Source organism: Pholcus phalangioides, unplaced genomic scaffold (genome assembly GCF_987345545.1).
Source record: "Pholcus phalangioides strain wild (caught in Gottingen) unplaced genomic scaffold, Ppha-v1.0 ptg000001l_1, whole genome shotgun sequence".
NCBI lineage: Eukaryota > Metazoa > Arthropoda > Arachnida > Araneae > Pholcidae > Pholcus > Pholcus phalangioides.
This window is the reverse complement of record NW_028301594.1, coordinates 7,746,382-7,770,284: the sequence shown is the minus strand read 5'-3', so window position 1 is coordinate 7,770,284 and position 23,903 is coordinate 7,746,382. Positions and strand designations below refer to the sequence as shown.

Below are 23,903 nucleotides of genomic sequence, written 5' to 3'. Positions count from 1 at the left end.
TATGCAACCACACGCTGCAAAGAAACTTCATGTCACCAATTACAAAAGTTACCGTATGTTTGATGAGGTTGTGGTGAAAGTGTAGAGTAGTTGACTTGAAATTGTTAATTAGAAACTATACTTTAACCTTTTCGTTCTGGAGGTACACATATTATGCACTCTTCATTTTAACAGTTTCGAATGGTTATCAATGATCTTTTTTCGAGTAAAGACAATTGAACGTGGGTGCATGTATGCATGCCTAACTCAAATGGTCCTAGTAAATATATTGATCCAAATTATAATTATATTAGGCATGCGTTTTGGCATCTCTGTAATGCTGAATAAGTTTTCAATGAAAGACAAATGGTGTGACGTTTTCCTCCTAAAGAAGTTCAAGTTCTCCGCACAGAGTGCAATCAGGCCTGACATAACTTGCCAAGGCATTTGTTTTTGAATTTAAAGACAGATAGTGGCACTTTTTGAACAAATAGGTATTTATCTAGGGTTACTGAAAAAGAAGGGCATGTGCATGCATCTTTAGTAACGTCATTTTTCCCAATTTTCACAAAAAATGATGCCACTATATTCTAATAAAACTGGCTACCACAATGGTTTTTCCCAACTCTAAAACAGCAGCTAAAAAACGCAAAAATAAAAAAAAGTTCTGGGAATTTAGACGACTATTGGTGAATGCATGTGGGGGAAAAAAACATTCATATCAATGTAGAAATGTGTTTCATTGTGGAGAAAAAAAAATTCGGGAAACCTGAACAGGACAAAAAAGCAAATTTTCCAAAACGCAGGAGGATGCTTGAAATGACATCAGAAACTAGGACATGAGAGGATGATTGGTAACCCTACATTTATCAGAAGCAAATTTTGTGTTAGGTACAGAATACATATATGCTTTGCATGTTCAGTTTGGTAGTAGCAGTCTGGGGCACGAGATCTACCTGCTCTCTGTAGTTGCAGCTCTGGATAGTACCTGAAAATTAGTTGAGAATTTTTCTTCTGTTCAGTTTTGCATAATGAAATCATATTCCCAAAACTAATTTTTCTCTAGTATGTATTCACTGTCAATTTCTAAATGACTTTTCGCATGAATTAACCCTTTGCAGTCTTTAGTTGAGGTGGAATCAACATCAGGAAAAACAGTACTTCATTGTTATAATGCCCCCGTATGAGTACAGAAAAGCTCCTACAGATCTTAGGTTTTGTGTTTTTTGGATAGCTTATAAAAACATAATAGCTAACACCTCTCTAGGAGAAATTCATGCAACCATGATTGTTGGAGGGGGAACGGCTAGAAAGTATATACTATAGAGTAATAAATGACTTGACCGAAAAATAATTACGAAAAGTTTCATGTCACTTCATGGTTTTTTTTAGTAACATGGTATTAATTTAAAATATTCATTATTTTGATATACAATGAGAAAGGAAAATATACAAGTGCATTTATAATATTGCCAAAAAACTAATGAGACCTATTTTTCATAATTGATCATTTCTGTGTTCAACTGAAAATTTTATCAGGTTTGAGAATTTGTAATATTTGTAATTTATTGGGGTTTTTTTGTTTTTGTATCATTGTTTAAATTGTACGTGCAATCATATAGCTAAAGTATATTTATGGCAAAAAAAAAATGTTTTGTATGAATGTAATTATATATATAGAATGGATAGATTTATATAATGGAAAAAATGCTTGAGATAAATCTGTGTACAATACGAATTTTATGCAACGACTGGAAGAAAAAAAATGTTTGCTCATCTTAGAAACCATACTTGCCTTATCTTCTATGAGAGAAATGTTTTATAACTTACATTTTTTTCTATGTGTGTATATTAATATCACGATATCTGCTGCTTCTTTAGTGTTCATTGGATTTATACAACTTTTTCAAAATATTTCTTCATATGCATATATGTATTTACACACAGTACTCTTCTGTATTTTTATTTAATCTTCAATGTTTTATTGCATTTTTATTGAGACATTGTCTCACCGGTTTTTTTCTAAAATCGTAGAAACTCTGTGGTGTATAAAATTTTGTGAATGTTTTCGTCTTTTATTTCGAGACTAATAAATTTTGAATTTATCTAGTATCAAACAGATTTCTGATGGAAAATGATGTACGAGTTTCAGTATAATATACAGTACTCCAGACATCTTGTTTAATGTGAGTAAATTTAATTTTGCTTCGGTATTCTGTGAAAGTTCACGACACACTTGTGTTCAATTCCGTAAAGGTTTTTTTTTCAACCCAACTTGTTTGACATCCTTGTTTGTTCCTAAAAATATGCACTTGGTATTGGGGATTTTTTTTCATTCAATTTCAATTTATTTTGATTATACCGAGGCTTGACAAATCTAAGGCACCACATAGCCATAGTAACTGAAAAAATTGGCGTTGGTGCCTAAAATTTTATTGGTGTAGTTACTGAATTGGAGTCTAAGAACAGCACAAAATGTTTGGAATTTACAGCAGCATATCTGCCAATATGAAAGAAGGTCACTATGCCCTGAAAATGTCAAAAGAAACATTATACTTTGGACCAGTTTTTCTTGGGTAAAAAAATTTTGGCTCCTAAAAAATTGCTTTGGCACCTAGACTTTTTTGTGATTTGTCAAGCCCTGGATTATACCTACCGTAAAATGCAATAACATCCAATAAATCCACTACCACCATGAAGGGCCACAAAAAAAACTGGTTTTGATTTGGTTTTTTTTAATCAGTTGAACGTGTATATTTGTTATGTGCTGGTGTATATTGTAAAATCACCAAGTTCCTGAAATTACCCTTTTTTTTAATTGTTGTGACCCAAACTATGCAACAGATTTCTGCCGGTCATTCATGTCGCCGGGATCCAACCAAGATGCAATACATACACAGATCTAAGAGTTTGTATGAGGGAACTAGAAGTCTTATATAAGCTCCAAAATTAAAATAACTTATTCCAGGGCTTGATAAATTGAAAGAAAAATTGATGACCCAACCAAATTCTATGGAAACTGTGATTTTTTTTCCCAGTAAAAAATAATCAAATATAATGCATCCTTCAACTTGTCAAAGACAGAGGAATCTTTCAATGCCAGTAGGCATGATATCGACGTTTGCTCTAAGCCAAGGCAGCTGGAGAAAAAACAAAAAAGCAGGAAAGATAACATAATTTTCAAAAATTTCATGTCCTTAGACTCCAATTCAGACATCAGGACTTGACAAATCGGGGGGGGGGGAGGGATTTAGATGCTGGCTGGATTTCTTTGGAGTTAAGCATAGTTTTTACCCAAGAAAAATAGTCCCAAATAATATTTTTCATGTTTTTGAATGAAATTAAAAAAACATTCCCCCTCTCTAACCCCCCCCCCCTGATGCTGGAAGAAACAATTATGAAATCAGAAAATTTTGTGTTATCTTTAGATTTAAATTTAGAAGTCTCATACAGAACATTTTAGTTGCCAATACTGATTTTCTAGTCGCTATGGCCACCCAGCACCTAGAATTTGTTAAGCCCTGGTTATCATTCATAAAAACATTTAATGTGTATACCTGGGGTCTGTCAAGCTCCAACTTATTCAGGCTATACAGTCAAACTTTGTAATGTTAGTCTTTTCAGAAATTCACTTTAGGTATTTAGAACATCAATTTGTAGTAAATTTATTATATGAAAGATTTATATTACTTTGACTTATCAAATTTACTATTAAAACTACTGCTGTGCCATTTCGTGAGAGAAAATGAGCATTATTTTATAAGAAATTTGCTTTTATAAAACATTATTTTAAAAATGTTCTAGTGCAACCATTTTAGACTATATTTTGCAGCAGGCCATTAAAATATGAGGATTTTTTTTCCTTTTAGGTGAGGGAAACTTAATTTTAATTTTGAAAATAATGTGAATATCAATTCATTTCAAGCTATTTAAAGCCATTAATTTATGTGAATGTATCTGGGTCACGGAAATATTTTAGTTCAGTCTCCCACAAGGTACTGTACATCAAGATCTGTATTAATGGCTTCTCGCTGAGAGACATCCTTTAACATATGTAAAATAATTTAAATTGTATCAGAGTTATTTGGATCAATTTCCAAATTTTCTAAATCAAAGGCTTGACAAATTGAAAAAATTTTGGCACCAACCAAATATTTTAAGATCCACTCATTTCTTTTGCCCAATCACATGTAGAAAATTTTAGATGCCAACATAAATTTTTTAGTCACCATGTCAACCTGGCACTTGTCAAGGGCTGTTCTAAACTAAGCTCAATGATAAATTCAATGTCTTTCGTAAAAGAATATTAGGATTTCAAAGATTTATATTATATCTTTGTTATACAAACATTTTCACATATATGACAGTTTAATATCTAAAACTTGTATCAAAATACTAATTTCATTTTCAACAGCATCACCAATAAATAATATCTGTGACAAAATGTGTTGCTCGAAATAATATGTAAAATCTAAAGTTTAAGAAAAATATGTAAAATTTAAAGTTAAAAAAAATATGTAAAATTTTCATTTCATTCAATCTAAATTTTCAAAGATTGAGCAATTATGTTGGGATTAGTGTGACCATATTCCTTTCAGACAATACAGAATTTGCATTACAATGGTATGGTCACTCTAGACAAGATATATGCAACAATGTGAGATGAACAATTCACAACAGCTATTTGTCATGGTATAAATTCATAGAGTAGTTAATCTACCAATTGAAAAGAATGGGATCAAATTTCCACAAGTCTGGATGTCCTTCATGTCCTAGGGTTTTGTCATAATCTGACTTACTCCACTGGAATGGTGGGAGTGGGTCATGAGTTGGACCAGCCACAGCAACAAAATGTAGTTCTTGGAATAAAGTAGAAGTTGTCATCTGAAAGCAGGTTATGAAAAAATCAGATTTTTTAAATTAAAATTAGCTGACTGCTTATTAATTAAAACAAATTGTGTTAATCATTAAGAACACATATTTTCATATCACTTATAACCTATTTTTTTCACCTAATCTCTCAAATTTAATTCAGCGTTGATGAATAAACCAAATAAACATAATAGCCCTACTACTAAACCACACATGCACCTCTGCACGACTTCTAACAAATTGGTACATGTTGGAGTGTCCATGATGTGAATCTAACGTAAAGTTTGTTTCTGCAGAATGCTTGTTATGTGTAGCTTTTCTGTGAATGAAGTATTATGATTGAAGATTTTACTGTTATAGACCTGTTGGTTGCTCTTTATGGTGACTTGTTAACAGGGTGATAAGAATTGGAAATAATGAATAAACTACAAACAAACAAACTGCAAGCAAAAAGTATGAATACCAAAATTCTGTAGTTTATGTATCATGAAAGGTCGGTGAGCCCAAATTAACTTCATGGATTGACATTTCACTTGTAGATAAGTGCTTTTATTCTTGAGGGCTTCCACCCCCTCTCCTCTATGATGCTAGGTTTCTTTTACTTCAATATCATTGAAGTTAAATAAAGGGAAAATGAAATTTAAATTATGCGATTTAAATCAATGATTTTAAAAAAATCAAGCTGATTTAAGTTGGCGTGTACCCTGTTTGGAAGTAATAATATTTTGTGGAAGTTTTATATATTTTACTAGTTTGAATATATTTTACTACTTAATTTAATCTCTTATACTTTCTATCAGATACAGAGTTGTTTGAAACAGTAGCAGACCTAAGCATTTTGTATTATTTCTTAATTAAATGCAGTATAAAGGCTTTAGGAATCAATGTAGGCATTAAAAAAAGAGTCCTACCTTCATATCTGTGGCTCCATGAGGTCTATGTCCAAGTGCAGAGAAAGGATACACACCATCCTTAGGATTCAGGTCACAACGGGCAGCTATTGCATTTTCTGCACTGTATGGAGGTGTGCAGTTACATCTTGAAAATGGATCATTTGTATAATCATTGTACCTGTAACAAGACAGAAAACAGTTTTTCAATTGGTTCATCAACAAGATTATAGCATAGGGCATTATTACACGATTTCAATTAGCTTTTTATAAGGACATCATGAAAACATTATTAGGTTTGACTGTAAAGCAATATTTCAATGAGAGCTTTAATCTTTCTGTGTGAATCTTATAATGTTTTTGGCTTATACAAGTACAGGATTGCCAAATTTATGTTTGAGAGGGGGTGGTTTTGGAAAGCATTCTACACTGGTTCAAATAACACAAAATTCAGGCCAGTAGTTACTTATGATGCACTTTGCCATTTTTTAAATGTAAAAAAAAAAATTCACTGATAGATGTTGCCAGGGCAAAATAAATTTTTCTACAGATGTCTCCTTTTGGTAATTTAAAATGTTTTCTATCAATGCTTTTCAATCTCACAGGTTTAATTTTTTTTTATTCAGGAAATGGAGGAAAATCATTATCTGAAGTGTCTGTTGTCTAAGTTCTGTGTCGTTTGGACCATTAGAATCCCTTCCACGGCCCTCCGACGCGGGAAAGTTTAATTTGATAAATCTGCATATTCAGTTTGAAAAGTTATACATTCCCAAAGAAATAATAAGATATGCCAATCTGAGAATAAAACATGGTGTTTTTAAGGGATGGCTATAGTTGGATTTTTTGATTTCTGGCTCTTTTGTAGTCAATCACAAGGGATACATAGTTCTATATGAAAATATAGCATACCAAATATAAGTAATTTACTATGTAAATATATTTTATTCTGCTCAGTGCATGTTTATTATAATTACTGCTTATTCTTCAAAAGTAGAGTGCCCCCTTAAAATGATGAAAAGGTTAATAATCCTAAAAAATATAGAATAAAATTGAACTTTTTTTCAACTTGGTGCATGCAAAATAATAAGGGTAATTGCCTCATCATCTTGATCATACTAGGAATGTCATGTATTCTATTTTGATCGCGTCTGAAGATTCTTGCCCTGGGATTCATATCATATGTAAACCAGTCACCGTGCTTCTCCGCTCTGTCTTCTTGACCACTCATATTGAAGATATCCTTGAAATAACTTTTTTGAAGAAAGAAAAAAAAAAGAATGCTGCCATATAGATATATCATATAAATATGTAAATTGTAATTAACATATTGGTTTAAAATAGTGATTTTTCCCCTCTTGAAAAAATGAGCAAAACCAGAACCAGTCTGTTCATTCTTTTTTGATGAAAAATTCATAAAAGTGTCACACATATGTATGAAAATTTTTTATCTTCCTCGTGGACCGCCAATTAAATGACTTATACTAGCTGTTTATTTCTAGACGGTTTTTTTTTTCCTATCAAGACCAGACCTGCCAACTCTCCGGATTTAGGCAGGAGACTGGATTTTTCATCCTTCTTCCTGCTCTTCGTTTACATTTCTGTTACATTTTTCCGGATTTTGGCAGAAAGTTAGATTTTACGCGAGCTTTCACATTGTCGTGACGTCAATGACTGCCGTCATCATTAGGGAAAACACCATAGAGGACAGCCGAGGTCATTTCCATCGAGCAGCTGTAAAAAAGTCTTGGTGACCACATTTAAGCAACTGGCAAAGATGTGACTTTGTTTATGTAGCATTTATCGGGAGCATGACCTTGGTTGCCAAAATTCCTGTATAATCGTTATTGTATTGCATTAACAGCGGTGCAGTTATCACAATTTTTTTCGTCAGTAGCTTTGTATTTTGAAGTTTTTTAAATTGTCTCTTCTGATTAAATGTCTTGAGAAAGAAAATATAAAACTTTAAGCTATATAAAGCTTTTAATAGTTCATATACCCAAGATTATCAATCACTGATAGCATCTATGAAAGGAAATACTGTTTTGTGAACAATATGTAGATGTGATTTCTCTATTCTGCATGGAATGATATTCTGCTCAGGGACAGTGCAGAACCTGCTTTGGTGGGGGGGGGGGGACTTTTTCTTAATTGATTAAAAAAAATTGTTTTGGAAAAAAAAATTGTGAATTTTTTTTTTTTTTTGATCAAGTTTATGAGTGCCGGGGAGAGGGTACCCCCCCTCGGGTGAATCTCCAGATTTCTGGATTCCAAAAGTTGGCACATCTGCAAGACAATTAAATTACCAACAAAATCATACAGGTATCTTCCACTTCATGCATTTTTACTGGTACATGATATTAGAAAGTTTGTTTTAATAATTGCAACCTGTGAAATTAGGCTCAGAGTTTCGTTCTAATGATTTTGATCTGAAAATGAGATTGTAAAAATGACCACATCTCTTGCTTTTATTAGAGGATTTAAATTAGACAAATATGAATAAAGCACTAAACTTCTGCTCACTTCAAAAGCTCACCAATTAATATTTTTTGCAAATAAAAACTATACTGAATAGGGAAAAATCAGGACCACTTCATTTGCTCCATCAGCAAGTTTTGATGAGACTGCCAAGCTTCCTGGAACAAATAGCTAATTTTTTCAAATTATTTGTTCATACCATAAAGATTATCCCAGAAGAAAACAATCCTATTGAAACTAGCATTATTACATTTGCAAGAGATAGGATTCTGTGACTTGGTACAAGAAATTTTCATAAAGACAAAGCTCCCCTCAGCCAAATCTCTACTGTTTCATTTGAAAAGTTATTATCCTATTATATCATGGGAGTGAAAATCTGGACTGGTTTACATCACAATAAGCTTTTATATTTTTTCTTTCACAGTTCAATGAAATATTTGTGTGAGTATTGTGTTTTTTCCAATACTTTATACAATTTTCATACTCATTAAGATGATAAACATTTTTCAAAAACTTACGGAACATTATATGATGGCCAATAGCCTTGTTTTCTCAATACTTCTGTCACATCGCCATTATGAATATAGCCACTGAAAACCAAAGATGTAATATTCAACCACCACAACCATTATTAATCTATATTTTAATCATGAGGAATTTTTTATAGAATTATGAAGCAAATTATAATTAATTTTAGTTTTTAATACTTACGGAAGTTGCTCAGACAACCATAACAAACCATCTTGGAGTGGCTGCCCCGATGTGAATTTCTTATAATCCACTACCATCCATTGGTTGTTGTATCTGCGTGACACAATACAAGAGAACCTTTATGTAGAACTTAAATCGTTGTAAAAACAGTTTTGAATTTGTTTAGGAAAATTAGAATTTGAACATCATAATATAATTGCAAGTTCTGGTTTGTTTTCAAATATGTTTTTAAACTCGTGCCATAGGCCATGGCTCATAGGAAAATCTTTCTGACCTAAAAAACTTATGGTTAATGAAGACAGTTATATATACAGCTATGCAACCTAGATAAGGAAATAGAATAACGCTGCCAATCTCATATGTAACAGTGAATTTCTCTGCAAGTGTTGTAGGGTATATTTCTTTTTTCATATATCAAAGAAAGGATAAAATTTTACTGATGAACACAGTTTTAGTGCTGAGGTTGGCATATACAAGTTACATTTGTATCTATATTACTATATACATATATAAACTGAAGAGCCAAAAAAACTGGTACAGGCATGCATATGCAAATAAAGAGATATGGAACCAATCAGAGTACGGCGCTGCGTTCGACAACGCCTATATAACACAACAAGTGTCTGGCATAGTTGTTAGATTGGTTACTGCTGCTACAATGGCAGGTTATCGAGATTTAAGTGAGTTTGAACGTGGTGTTATAGTTGGCGCATGAAAGATTGGACATAGCATCTCCGAGGTAGCGATGAAATTTGGATTTTCACGTACGACCATTTCACGAGTGTACCGTGAATATTGGAAATCCGGTAAAAAATTAAATCTACGACAGCCCTGCAGGATTCATGGTGTCAATTACCTCCAGCACTACTTCAGACATTAGTCGAGTCCGTGCCACGTCGTGTTGTGGCACTTCTGCGTGCTCGCAGGGGCCCTACACGATATTAGGCAGGTGTTCGAGTTTTTTTGGCTCTTCAGTGTATATAATTTGTATGCTTTCCTTGAATTAATTTTATGTGCTGCCTCTAATCAAGCGTAGTGACTTCAATCAGTGTTTATTAGATTATCTAGATTACTTGCAGTGAATGCTCTCTGAATTTGAAAGTTATGAAAGTTATTTAGGATTGGAAGGACTTCCTACATCCTTTTTATAAATATGTAATAATCATAAATGAATCAGTTGCTTCAAGTAAATGGTGAATGTTTGAGTTGTATCACATACGTCCCACTGTTCTCAATGCTAAGAAGCTGTGTCCATTGAGCACCATCTGTGGCCAATCTGTTTGCTACCATACTTCGTATCCATTCTAAAACTGTACCTTCAGCTTTGATGTATTGCCACAAACTTGCATTACCATTCCCTATTGTTGTTTCCATAGTAGCCTGAGTGAATAAATTTGGTTTTTAGTCATTGAAATACACTCATGTCCATAAATTAAGGATAATTCAGAATCACACGGAAATCGATATCTAAAGTAAAAATTTCACCTGCACACATCTGCAAGAATGATATGCAAATTTCAGGAAGCCACCAGATGATGCCGATAGTACGTCACAATGACGAGAGTGTAAGGGGGGGGGGTATATAAGGAATGGTGGCAAAGAAGTGAAATTGTTCACAAGAGTTCTGTAAGGCGCTCAGTGCCATAAGCGAATAGTTATGACACAGAGGACGCATGTGGATGATTTTTTATGTGGTAGAATTATCGGCCGCCTGGAATGTGGGCGTACTCAGATGGAAGTATCCGAGGAACTTGGAATTGCCCAAAGTGTCATCTCTAGGCTTTGGCAACGATTCCAAGATAACGGAAATGTCAGTAGGCATTACAGTACAGGTCGCCCCGAGTTACAACGCCGAATGAAGACCGGTATTTGGCAGTAACTGCCAAAAGAAGCAGACGGAGCACAGCATCCGACCTGTCTCGTCAGCTATCTGCACCACGGGTACCACAGTTTCAAGGGAAACCGTGTACAGACGTTTGGGAGATATTGGTCTATATGCTTGCAGGCCTGTCAGATGTGTTCCGCTCAGGGCAACTCACTGTCAGCAGCGATTAGCCTGGAGTAGAGAACATTCAATGTGGACATCGTCACAGTGGGTTTGTGTGATGTTTTCCGACGAGTCCAGGTTTAGCTTGCAGTCTGATTCACGTCAGAAATGGAGAGCGCCAGGTACCCGTTACCACCAAGACAACATCATTGAACGACACCATTACGGTGGTGCAGCATTGCTCGTTTGGGGTGGAATTATACTGGGTTCCAGAACAAATCTGCATGTTCAAACCGGAACCATGAAAGCCCAAATTTATCGGGACATCATTCCGGAACAACATGTACGTTTGTTTAGGAGTGCAATGGGCGCAGAATTTGTGTTTATGGATGACAACGCCCGTCCTCACCGAGCAAACATCGTAAACGAATGCCTTGAATCTGAGGATATAACCCGTATGGAATGGCCAGCATTCTCACCTGACTTGAATCCGATAGAGCATGTGTGGGACATGCTTGGCCGACGAGTTGCAGCCCGTCAACCACCTCCTACATGTGTACCAGAACTTCGGAGAGCATTGCTTGCTGAGTGGAGTGATCTTCCCCAAGATCAGATGGATAATTTGATACTCGGCATGCCTAGGCGTTGTACGGACTATATTTCATCGCATGGGAGACATACAATGTATTAACCATCATCCCAACCATGTAATAGTAATTTTTTGTAAAGGAGATATTTTTTACAATTGCTCCAGGGAGCAAAAATCATAGTTTTTATGAATGGTATCATACATACACCGTCGTTTTTGTTCTTTATCTTTTGTTTAATAAATGGGCTTTATGAATAAGTAACGTTTGTTTTGTTTCTGAACCTTTATTTCCCGGAGCTGGCATTATCCTTAATTTATGGACATGAGTGTAGATGGTACATGCAGTCCACACCAATAATTTATAAGATTTATTATTTAATAGAAGTAGAAGCGTTTAGCATTCAGAAATGAGGTCAACTTTTCATTTAACCTATTTGCATCCTCCCTTAATTCACTGTCTTGTATCAATAACTATCCAGGGCTGCCTTAACTTATGTGGTCACCCTGACATGCCCAAGGGCGCCATGGTAATGAAATCTAGATGCAATTTTCGAGAGTAAGTATTCAAATTATCAGGCAGGTCTTTCTCCCTGGTAAAAAAAGGGAAGTCTTAGTATCAAGGACCCATGATGCTCTCATGACTGCCCTCCAACCATCTGTAAAGAGACAGATTTTCATGTATTATGAAGGTGTTTTTCCACTCTTTGTAATAAAGTGTGCTCACAACTTCCTGGTTATTCTACTCTAAAAGACAAAGGTACTTGAATTTTTTCAGTTTATCTCACTCCCAGATGCAAATGGGTTAACATTTAAAAGCAAATGTTTTTTAATGCACCATATCACTCACCAATCCAGATGAGATTAAGTAAAAATCATCTCCAGAACCCAAAAGACCCGGTTGAGAGGAAAATGTTGATATTTTCCCAGGAATGAGTGGTGCTCCTGAAATTCAAAGGAAAAAAATAGTACGATTTTGAATGTGCTTAGTTTGCTAATAAAATGAAGGCTATCTTAAATAATAGATTGCTGAAACACTGAGCAGTGAGGGGTTGATAAACAATATTCTTGCATGATTTGTATGTTTAATGAAAATATAAATGAATTCTAAAATGACAAAGAATACATTTCACAACCTACAGGCATTAAGAACTTTCTTACCTTCACTCATTTCTGTGTGCAGTCCAAAATCATACTTTTTTAATATTCTAAGCATAGTACTGTATGATGTCCATGTATCATGAGCAAAATATATGTCTTTATTATTTGAAAGAACTTTCACGAGTCCAGAACAAGAACCTCCACCAAGCGGCCGTCTTGTAACAGATCTATTCAAAACAGATTCTAAATCTTCCAAATCTCCATTCACGTTCATCAATCTAAAAATATTTCCAAATGATTTTGTTAGCGATATCTAATCAACTAAGAATTATTCAAAGATGATTATCCATACAATGACATTGATTCCATTTTTTACTTTGTATTGGGGGGGGGGGGAAATGTAAACCTAATGTGATCGCTATAATTTAAAAGTTTTTTACAATACAGTCGAATCCCATTTTAACGAATACCGTTATAGCAAAAATCTTGTTTTAACAAACACTTTTCTAATCCTCCAGATAAGTTAATGTAGGAACAATGCAAAAACTTGGTATTCCTTTATAACGAAGTGATTTCCCTGGTCTCTTGGAGTTAGTTATACCAGGATTTGACTGTATTGCTCATTTTTCCACTGTTAGTAAAGTTTTATAATGTCCAATTACCAGGACTGGAAAATCTCCTGCGCCAGGTTGTCCTGGTGACTAAAACATTGGTGTTGGCACCTAAAATTTTATATGCATCATTGCTAAAATGTTTAAAATGTAAAAGTAAGTATGACACAAAATTTATTGATTTCATAATAATCTTTTTTTTTTCTTTCATACCGAGCACAACTCAGGTCTATCACCATAGGCAATTTATTACCTAGCGAGTTGTGCCGGAACTGTAAGTGTGTACCTAACAGTCTGAGTGTGTATCTAGTGTTGTGTATGGTTTTTCAGTGCTGCCATCTATATCTCAGAAGTGAAGTGAGTGATGTGTAGTGACTGAATATTTGTAGTTTGTAGGCCTGTTGCTCTCTGTGGCGACACTTTTTAATGGGTTGATCGGCTCGCATTCGCGCCTCGAAGTTGGGAACCACAGAAAACCAACTTCAGCCGACCACCACTGTGGCGATGGTGGGGCTCAAACCCGGGTCCCTGCGATGTGAGTCCGTCACTATGACCACTCGACCACCACAGCGGCATTCATAATAATCTGTCCTTCAACATGCAAAGGGGTCATAAAGTCCTGGAAAATTTAAAAAAAAAAAAACATTAAGCTATTTTCTTGGGGAGAAAACATGCTTGGCTCTCCTAAGAAATTTGTCTGAATGAAATGAATGGTGTCTGAAATTTTTTTATTTACTTTTTCGATTTGTCCAACCCTGACATAAATATACTTAACATGACTGTTCAATAGACTGTGTGACTTGATTCAGTGATTAGCTTGTGATGACATTGGCCTCCATGTTGCAAAACATGTCAGATCTGACTGTTCATTGCAGTGCCATTCAGTGTATACATACTCAGAAGGAATTAAAAAATCTCTGCTTCTCTGTAGTATACGAGTAGTGGTCCAGTAAATTTGCCTGGGTCACAAGGGGATGGTTGTTTTTTCTTCCCTCAGAAGCCTGTAGAACTTTCCTACCAAAAAAATCATTTCTATGTTTCAGCCATTTGCCTATAACCTTGTACGAATTCATGGAGAGTGTCATCTCTATTAAAAATATGTACATGAGATGCCAAAATATAGCTGTTCAATAGTGTGTTCATTTAACCAAGCCTCTATTAACTGAGGTACATAGACTGAGGCTAGCAACTCACGTATCTCGTCTACTAGGACAGTATGGCAAGGTAACTGTCAAAGAATCATTTGTTGATTTTTGCCGTAATTTCAGATTATGCTAGTACAGTAAATCCTGCTTATAATATTTCTTCAAGGAACTGTCATAAAAAGTTATGCAAGTGGAAAAACTTTTCAAATGGGAAGTCATGAAGAGTATTAGTAAGAATTAAGACCACAAAAATAAGTTGAACTAAGCGGGAATATATTATAAGCAGGACTGTGTGACAATCTTTTTTTGATCTTTCAATCAAAGATTCTGCACGCAAATTGTGTCATAACAAATAGAGGTTGACTCAACAAATTTAAGAAACATCACAGGAATTGGTATTGTGACTTTCTTGTTCTGCTTTCCAAAAAAAATATGATGAGAATGGAAGATGAGTTAAGGAGAGGAGTGATATCTCATCAATGTTGCTGAGAGGGTTATAAAACTTGAAGAATCTCAAGAAAATTGGCATAGAAAATATAGTGTTAGAGAAATTATGTTCCCCAAACTGACACCAAGCAGAAATTTAAGAGTTTGTGTAGATGTGTAAACGAAGTGGTGACATGCTAGCGTAAAACGTTTCTTTAATGTATAAAAATATTATACAGCATAAATAAAAGTATAAAAGGAACATTTTTTTTCTCCAACAACAACAAGAGCAATGGTCCTGACTCTTCATTTTTGACCAAGTCCCTCAGGTTTCGTGCTGAGGCAGACTCAAAGGAGACTTTGAAATTAAAGGTCACAAAGTGAATCCTCATTTGATTCTCAATTAAGCAATTTTTAGTTTTGTTTAGTGGCTGTTGTAATCCAGGAAGTTCTATCTCTGATGCCATTTTTTAAGAGGAAACAGTCAATGATAAAATGAAAGGATAGGTAGTGAGAGGAATAGCATAACTATTTTGAAAATCTTTTATCTTTTAATCAAAGATTTACACGCAAATTATGTCATAACAAATAGAGGTTGACTCGAGAAATTTAAGAAGCGCCACAGGAATTAGTATTGTGAATTTTTTTTTACGCACAATTCTCTTATTTACCATTGTGTAGATGATTTTTAATTTATATTGATTCAAAAATGGGAATGGTTAACATATTTCTCACATTTTCATAGATTGACTTTATTTACCTAGGTTCCTAGTATCCAAGGTGCCTCTGGACCCATTACCCCCAATTAATAAAGGTTTCACTTTATATATGTTCATAGCATAATTATATAAAAATAAACTTACAGCAACCCCATAACATCTAAATTAGTTCTAGGAGTTTGTGGCGCATTATGAAATCCATCTTCCAATCCACTCAACTGTTCCAATATCAGCCCAACCTGCAAATTTAAATTATTTCATCAATATGTTTTGTTTAAACTGCAAGTATAAAATCTATTACCTCTCTCATTCGAAAATTGTTCAGCTAAGTTACGTACATGAAGTGTTGACACAGGATTCAAAAATTGAATAATCTTATTAATCCTTAAAAAAAGTAATTTTACCTGATGCCAGTATGAATTGGATTCACGACTTTCTTTGATTTGCTCATCCATGTAGTCCAGATTATCACTCAGAAACTTGGCGAGTCTTTTACAGTAAGGACCCTCGTTTGTGCAATAAGATGCAACTGTGTTATTCCAATGTTTTTTTAACAAGTCTTTAGTCAGATACCCTTCAACTAGGCCAGCAGCGTAAGCCTGCACTGGATCTGGGAATTTATCGGCTGTTTTCACTGAAAGATATGACCACCTACGAAGAAATATTATGTACTTTTTTATCAAGATAACTTTTTTTAAAAAGGTTAATCAATCGGAACATATAATAAATAGTTTTCATCAGAGCTCGACAAATTGAAAAATAATCCATTCATTGGCCAAATTTCTTAAAAGCCAGTCATATTATCTTTGATTGAAAATGGTCCCAAATAATGTTTTCTATGACTTGTTTTTGAACTTGATGCCCCCTTTCCATATTCGTAGACACCCTGACATGATTTTCAAAAATTTTGTTGTCCTCTCCTCAGAAAATTTAGTAATTATTTCTTTCAGTAAATCTGTAACTATTTCTTCATCAGAGAGAGATAGATGGGTAAAAATAGGTGGTAAAAAGAAGACAGGATCATGTCACCAGTGGTTTAGATGGCAACATGCTTGCCCCCGGTATGCAAGAGGGCCTGGGTTTGTATCTTGGCAGAGACAAGATGACTTTTCTTTCGGAGTTCACCTCAGCATAATATCCAGAAATTATGTTTCCTCGAATTTATTCATTAATTATAAATTTTACACCAATTATGAAATCATACTTTTCTTGTAATTTTTATTTTTTTTATTATTATTTAAGTGTTCTTTTTAGCATTTTTGTAAATTTTTTAATTATGTATTCCTTTTGAAAGCCAAATTTGGCCTCTCAACATATGTAGCTGATATACTCTAATCATAGGCCTCATAAACTGTTTTGGTTCCGGGTCCCCCCCCCCCCCTCAAATTCATTATGACAGTTTTTTAATGTATTACTATTGAATCTGGAAAATATCCAACAGTTCTAAATACAGTGGGTACAGATTTCAGTAGCCAGAGCTCTGTAACAAATTTTTTTTTTAATTTGTTTTTCTGTAGCTATTATTTAACCGTTTAAAGGCAGAACTATGAATAAAGTCACTTATTGTTTTGAAATTTGGAATTTGAGGTCCTTTTGCATACCTATACATAGATCAACTTTGAAATTTAAAGAAAAAAAATTTTTTCTTTGTTTTTCACGATGTTCCATAAATGGAACATTGACACTTGGGGAGAGGTGAAAGCGGAAACTGGCATTGCCTATATTCTCACGATTATTTATTTCTTGAGTACAGTTATCAAACGAAATTTTCAGTTTTCTAATAAAATTCGCAACACATACTGGTTTTTTAAACACAAAAATGAGTGCAGAAAATTCAAATTTTTTTCTAATGTCCATGATAAAAGAAGGACATACCAGTTTATTACCAGTTTTTCAATCACCATGGTGACCTAGTTGTCAAGCACTGGTTATCACATTTGGTAGTTTCATGAGATTACTCTAACAGCATGGATTGAATTTTTTTTTCAATATATTAGCAAGTACAATAAAGTCGATACAATGTGTGAGAGCTGACACTGAAGGGAAATCTTGTTATAATGGCCTTACTATTAACTAATTTCAATTTTTTGCTATTTCAACTTATGAACTGTATAAAATTCCTGCTGTAGCTGCATTATAGTCATTTTTAGTTCACTTTGTTGTAATATTTGCAAATGAACAGGACTATATATAATCATGAATTTGATTTTTGGTCTCACAGTAGTTGATTCTCTAAGATGTCATTTTTGTCATCAAATTTTGTATGCCTCAAATGATTTGACCGAGGGACTGAATAATTCAAATTCTCTCTTCTGGCTGCGTAGGAACATTAATATTTTTCTGCCAATCGGAAAGTTTTCTTAGCACAGTTTGTTCAGCTATGGCTTCCCACAAGGGCCTCGAGGCAATTCTTTATTTTATTTTTTTCACTTTATAAATTAACTATTCAGGTGGCCATAAAAGATCTGGCCAAGGGCCCCAGCCTAGGAATTCTGTGTTCAGCCATACGGAAACGACTGTAAACTGCAATTTCTGGTTACATAAGCTCTGGCAGTGACCATTTTACATTGGTCTTTCAGTCACTGGGAGAGACAAAAGTCAAATAAAATTGTCACATATCCCATGGTCATAGCGAGAAAGCCTAAAAACATGAAGAGGAGGCAAAAATTGAGTTTTCTGAATCCATTCTTTGTTATAAATATCCCAGAATAATGTTTACGAGTAGCATATGCAATCAATGATAAGTGATAGTAATCTCTTCTTTTAGTTCAGTTCTTCAATGGAAAGAAAGAAAAACTAACCTTTTCTCAGAGAATTTTATTGGCTGTTATAGTGAAAGCTTCATGATTTCAACTCGTTGAGAAACCAAATATTTTTTGTGTCGTAAACATTAGCTATTTGACAATCACTTGTCATTAGCCATGTGCTCATTATAAGCCATACTCATTATATCTGATTTTTACTGTGTCTAGTTAATGTATCAGAAATATTTTTTTTTCACACAATAAAAACATAGATTTCATTGTTTAAAATAAAACAATTTACCCTGTCTGAAAAATATCATCACGAAAATTTGCCACAGCAACAGCATCCTTTAGTACATTATCGTGTATGGTAAACTTGTTGGACTTCGAATCCCATGAGACTGAAGCATTTTGTGGGAGTGATGCAGAAACTGTAGTTACAATACAGAAAAGGCTAATGATCGTCCAATTCATCTTCATCCTGCAGAGAAAAGTTTTTAAGTGATTAAAAAATGCTTTCATGCAAATAATGACAAACAATTTTCAAAATTAAGAAAAAACTTGATTTATGAATCAGTTTTGATTATTGTCTATTGCAAAAATTGAACAACCTTTTTCAGTATTTTTTTAGGAAAAAAAATATGAAAACGTTAAATTTAAACTAAGAATTAGGAGAAAACTATTCTTAATTATTTATCGAAAATTTCTTAAAGAAAGGATTTTTATTTCTGGAAAATTTTTGTTCCCTTCCCCCTCAAGTTAATTAACACCCCTTTGAAGGTTATCATGTCTACTTTCGAGAACTCTGAATTTCCTCATTGATACTGTTTTTCACATGAAGAAGCCTGTACAGAAATAGGTTGTCCTTGAAGTTGTGGGTCAAATTCTTTCGGCAAGATTTCTATCAAGTCAAATTCATGTGCTTTGGTTCAGATTCTCTATGTTTCCCCCAACAAACTTTTGAACCAACTTTTCTACTTCAATAAATATACAGGGTGGAAACTTAAGTTTGTTTCATCTCAAATACCTCGCAAACAATTTGCTATAGAAACATATTTTCAATTAGGAAAAGGTATACAAATAACATGTGTATCTTAGGTGTGTCATCTATTTCCCTAAGGGCTGTATATGTAGAGATTCAATATTTTCTGTATTATTCAATTCAAGATTCAATATTTTATATATGGTCACTCTGTCCTCTAATTCCTAATTAGAAAGTTGTTGCCCGGTCTCTCCCATTTCCAGCAAAAAATAATTTCATGTTTCTAAGTGCAATATTCACGGAGCTATTTGAGTTGAAAAATCTCGAAAAATGAGGGAAAGAACCATATACATAAAGCACAAAATAACTTGTCAATTAGTTTATGCCAGGGATCTTCATGTAATTTAGTGACATCTTAATAAAATGAATCAATGGCGCCCTTTCTATTGAGATCGAACAAAACATTAACAGTGACAAAAAATTAGCCGAATGCTTATATTAATTATCAGTTGTGATTAGTTAAATATTTTTTTACTAATTTGGAAAGTTTTTATTAATTATTAATTAACTTAACTAATTTTTTCTGAGATTCATTTAAAGTGGTTTCAGATTAAAATTTTTAATTATTTTGGTAATTCTGAAATTTTCTTTCTTAATGTATCTTGCATTCATTTCTTACAATAATAATGCAATTATTCTTTTATTAATTGTGAAATAATTGCAATTATGTGAAATAATTTCTGATATTATAATCTGTAATTATTTATTTCATTTATTCTGGAATTTATTGTTTTTAATGTTTGCAACCATTTTTTGAAAATGACTGACGGGCTGCAACAAATACTCCAAGGGCATGCCTATGGGCCATGAGTTAAGACCCCTGGTTTATGCAGTTCTTGTCTTCATTTTCACACATTTTCAAATTCTGATATCTCAGTCAATATTCCACTTACAAATGTGGAATTTTTTATTCGGCTGGGGAGAGACCAGCCAACATTTTTCTATCTGGGAGGTAAAGGACATAAGGACCATGTAAAAAACTTTGTATCTCTGTACACATACGGCCCTAAAGCCAGGATTACACTATAAAAGTTTGATAAAAGTTCTTTCATAAAAGTTGGAAAATGCAACCAATAAGAGCATTGGTAACATTCGAGCAAATGCAATCAATCACCTTATTGGTTGAATTTTTCAATTTTTATAAATGAACTTTTATGAAACTTTTACATTCTGGCCTTAGTAAAATAAATGACACACCTGAGATAAGCACGTTATTTAAATGCTTTTCATGATTGAAAGTATGTCTCTGTAGCTAATGGTTTATGAATTATTTGGAATAAATTGGACTTTCTTCCTGTATATGCATAGCAACACATGTAGATTAAAGCCAATTGTTAAGGAAACAAAAATTTCTAAAATTAATTATTATCTGATGTTTATTAATTATAATCTTGCCTTGATAGAGTCAATGAATCTAATGGATTTTTTCATCAGGAAAACAAACTTTTGTTGGAAATAAATTCATTCATTTATTACGTCTTAAAAAAGTTATTAAACCATTCCTATATGGAGGTCTTTCAGAGATGAAATTTGTCTTCTGCAAGATTGACGGGTGTATTCACTAACACAGTTTAAACTGCAATCGCGGGTGAAAGCATAGTCGGAGATAGACTTGGAAGTCTGGGGTGCGCGATGATGATGTCAATTCATATATGCATATATACATTAGATCTGTCAACTCCACCTTTGACGCTGGGGGGCACTGCCCCCCACCCTGTATCTCCGCCCATGGGTGAAAGGATTGAAGATCGAAACGGATTGATTAAATTCAGGATTTTAACCAATTCGTGTTGATCGTTAATCGTTTAACCTGCAATTGTAGTTTAAACTGTGTTGGTGAACACAGCCATAAGATTAGAACAACTAATTGAGAGTCAAACTCAAAAATGTCATGAATGAACATTGGCAATGGCATCGAAGCTGTTGGTGCTTGAACACCCCCAGAATTGATTCAAAAATCAAAATTTTCTACGTAAAACTAAAGCTGGGCATTCACAGGTTTGAAGACTGCTGGGCATCCTCAGACGCCCCTGAATGTTAAATATTTCTAATGCTGATGCTTGTAGAAGTTTAATACTTTGCAAGCCTATTCAGGAATTTTAACCACTGGACCTCAAATTTCATTAGGCCTTTGATAAGCAAAACCTACCTTTACATGAATGGTGGGGAGGCACAGGGGATATCTTAATAGGAATTTTTGAGTGACACACCAACTTTCAAAGAAATTAGCCGTCTATAAAAATTAATGCTTTTCATTATGCATTTCAAGGTAAATAATTTTATTCATCATTTATAGTTATTCTTGGGTCATCAATAAAAAGATATTCTTATTCATTACAAATCAGTTTGGGGAAGGTGACTTCAAAACAGTTCTTTTACTTCTGTTCTCTTCACTTCATGCAAGCATCATCCTATGTCTTGATTGAAAGCTCAATTCTTTTTAATTGTTTCAAGATGTAATGCCTGTCTTTAGTACCAGCAGTTTCAGAGTATATTAGCATTCAAAGCTAGGGCTACACTCTTGTCCAGCCTGGCCCAATAGTCATTCGCAAATACTTGCTTCCAATGTTTTCCTTTCCCCCACCCCTGTTGCAATGAAAATGACAAAAACCAATGAAAGCGGCAAAAGGTAGCTACACACTGGCCCAGATTCACCAATATTCCTTGGCGAATATTTCAGGATTTTCAGGGAAAATATAAAATATTTAGCAAAAGTAACACGCACAAGGAAATATGCAAATATTTGATAAAAGGAGAAAAGTTCTGGGAAGGGAAAAAACTCCAGAAAACAAATTTTGAAATTTCAGAGGTTAAAATTTTGGATTACAGTGGATGCACTTAGCACAACGTATTCCATGGTCCCAATCTTTGCTAATACTCATTGAGATTTCCCATTTATACTGTTTTACTACTCACAATTTTTTTCACAGTGGTTTTTGAAAAATATAAATGAGGTCCAATGTATATTTTTTTTCACCAGAACTTTTATCAGGGGAAGTCAGGAAAATTATTGAGCAGATTTTGTTGGGAACTCAGTATTTGCTTCCAGAACATTCTCCATGTTGTGACTGTTAGTGTTCTTCAACCAATGTGTGGCTAGACAGATTGAAAGATCGGGAAGGGGGGGGGGAAAGAGTGGCTCCTTTGACTTGGGGTAGAGACTGGAAGGTCCTGGTCGTTTTCTTCGATTAGTCTTTCAATACCTTCCATCCTCCGACATTTGACAATCATTGCCATTGTTGGAGATGCCATGACCAACCCCTTGGAACGTATTGTGCCAGGCTGGACATGAGTGCCGTCCTTGCTTAAATCATGATAAGTTTCATCCTTTTTTTAAATTTAATTCAACATAATATACTGATTTAAATGCTGATACACTAAATAATGATTTACTTTGAGTCAAGTATCTTTAATCCTCATTTTGTATATCTTTTGTGCATATGAATTTGATAGCCCTAATTAAAAATTATATGGTAATAAAAAAATAAAAGAAGCATAATTTCTTTTGTTTACTCTATTTCATATTTTATTTATAATTTCTTGAACTTTTCTCAAAATTGATAAATTGAATAAAAAATTCTATCAAAATTGATAAATTGAATAAAAATTTCTATCAAAATTGATAAATTGAATAAAAATTTCTATCAAAATTGATAAATCATCTTCAGACTGTCAATAATATATTTGCATAAAAAAAAATTAGTAAATTAATTAAATCAAATTATCTCTCAGTACTTTTCCTTTCCATAGTCAAAGGGGGAAGATTGAATCATTGACATTATAAACGAAATCAGTTATACTATTCTTTTTTCACGTTTCTCTTCAGATTTCTTTTTTTTTCACTATTTATTTTAATTGGATTAAAGTTTTAAATAGCTTTTTTTCATTATTAACTTTTAATTGAATATTTTTCAATTACCTTCTAAAGCAGCGGTTCTCAACCTTTTTGGATTCGCGGAGCCCTTTCTGGTATATAATTTCTATGGAGGAGCCCCCATAGGCCTATATTTCATTCATTCATCAAAGTTACTGATTTATTATTATTCAAAAATACTTATAATTATTTTTTCCGAATTTACTGTTTTTTTGTATTTTTCTCGAGCTGCCGCGGAGCACCGGTTGAGAACATCTGTTCTAAAGTATTAATCTTTTGGAAGGTAATTGAAAAGAATAGAGGAAAAACCTCTCACACATTGGATGATTGCTAATTTTAATGATAAAAGAATTTTTAATGAATAATATATTTCTTTTGAAACGATTACTTGAAAGAACGGGAAAATTCACGTAATTCATTAATATAAATTTGATAATAAGAATTTACTTTCAGTTTTACTCAGATATATTTCTTTTAATGCTGATCCTTTAAGAATCTTGATAGAAAAATACTGACTTACCTACAATTATCTAATAAAATTAATAGTAAAGAAGCAATATACGGTTTTTTTATGAAATAATACAATTACCTTTTACTGGAATTGGAAAAAATTGTGAACTTTCAACAGTCTATTTGTCCTATTGTGTTATTATTATAGAAGCTATTTTGCTAATCTGTACTTAGATACCCATTTCCACGCGAAGATAGTAAACAAAGTAATCCGGTTATCAGAGGCCATTC

General features: G+C 33.6%; 1 protein-coding gene across 2 annotated transcripts; it reads right to left on the bottom strand.

The window, feature by feature from the left end:
• Positions 1-4,304: 4,304 nt before the first annotated feature.
• Positions 4,305-23,903, bottom strand: lama (phospholipase B domain containing lamina ancestor). Of its 2 annotated transcripts, none has more exons than XM_089248053.1 (12): positions 23,752-23,903; positions 18,548-18,727; positions 15,907-16,153; positions 15,647-15,741; positions 12,662-12,879; positions 12,351-12,445; positions 10,147-10,307; positions 8,928-9,020; positions 8,735-8,806; positions 6,839-6,991; positions 5,763-5,922; positions 4,305-4,863 (listed from the first exon to the last, which is right to left on the bottom strand). In XM_089248053.1, exons 2-12 carry the CDS (start codon positions 18,724-18,726, stop codon positions 4,696-4,698), a joined length of 1,641 nt encoding a protein of 546 aa, XP_089104179.1. In that variant the 5' UTR covers position 18,727; positions 23,752-23,903; the 3' UTR covers positions 4,305-4,695. The 2 variants fall into 2 exon arrangements, with proteins under 2 accessions (XP_089104179.1, XP_089104188.1); XM_089248062.1 differs by having other exon boundaries at positions 23,683-23,880.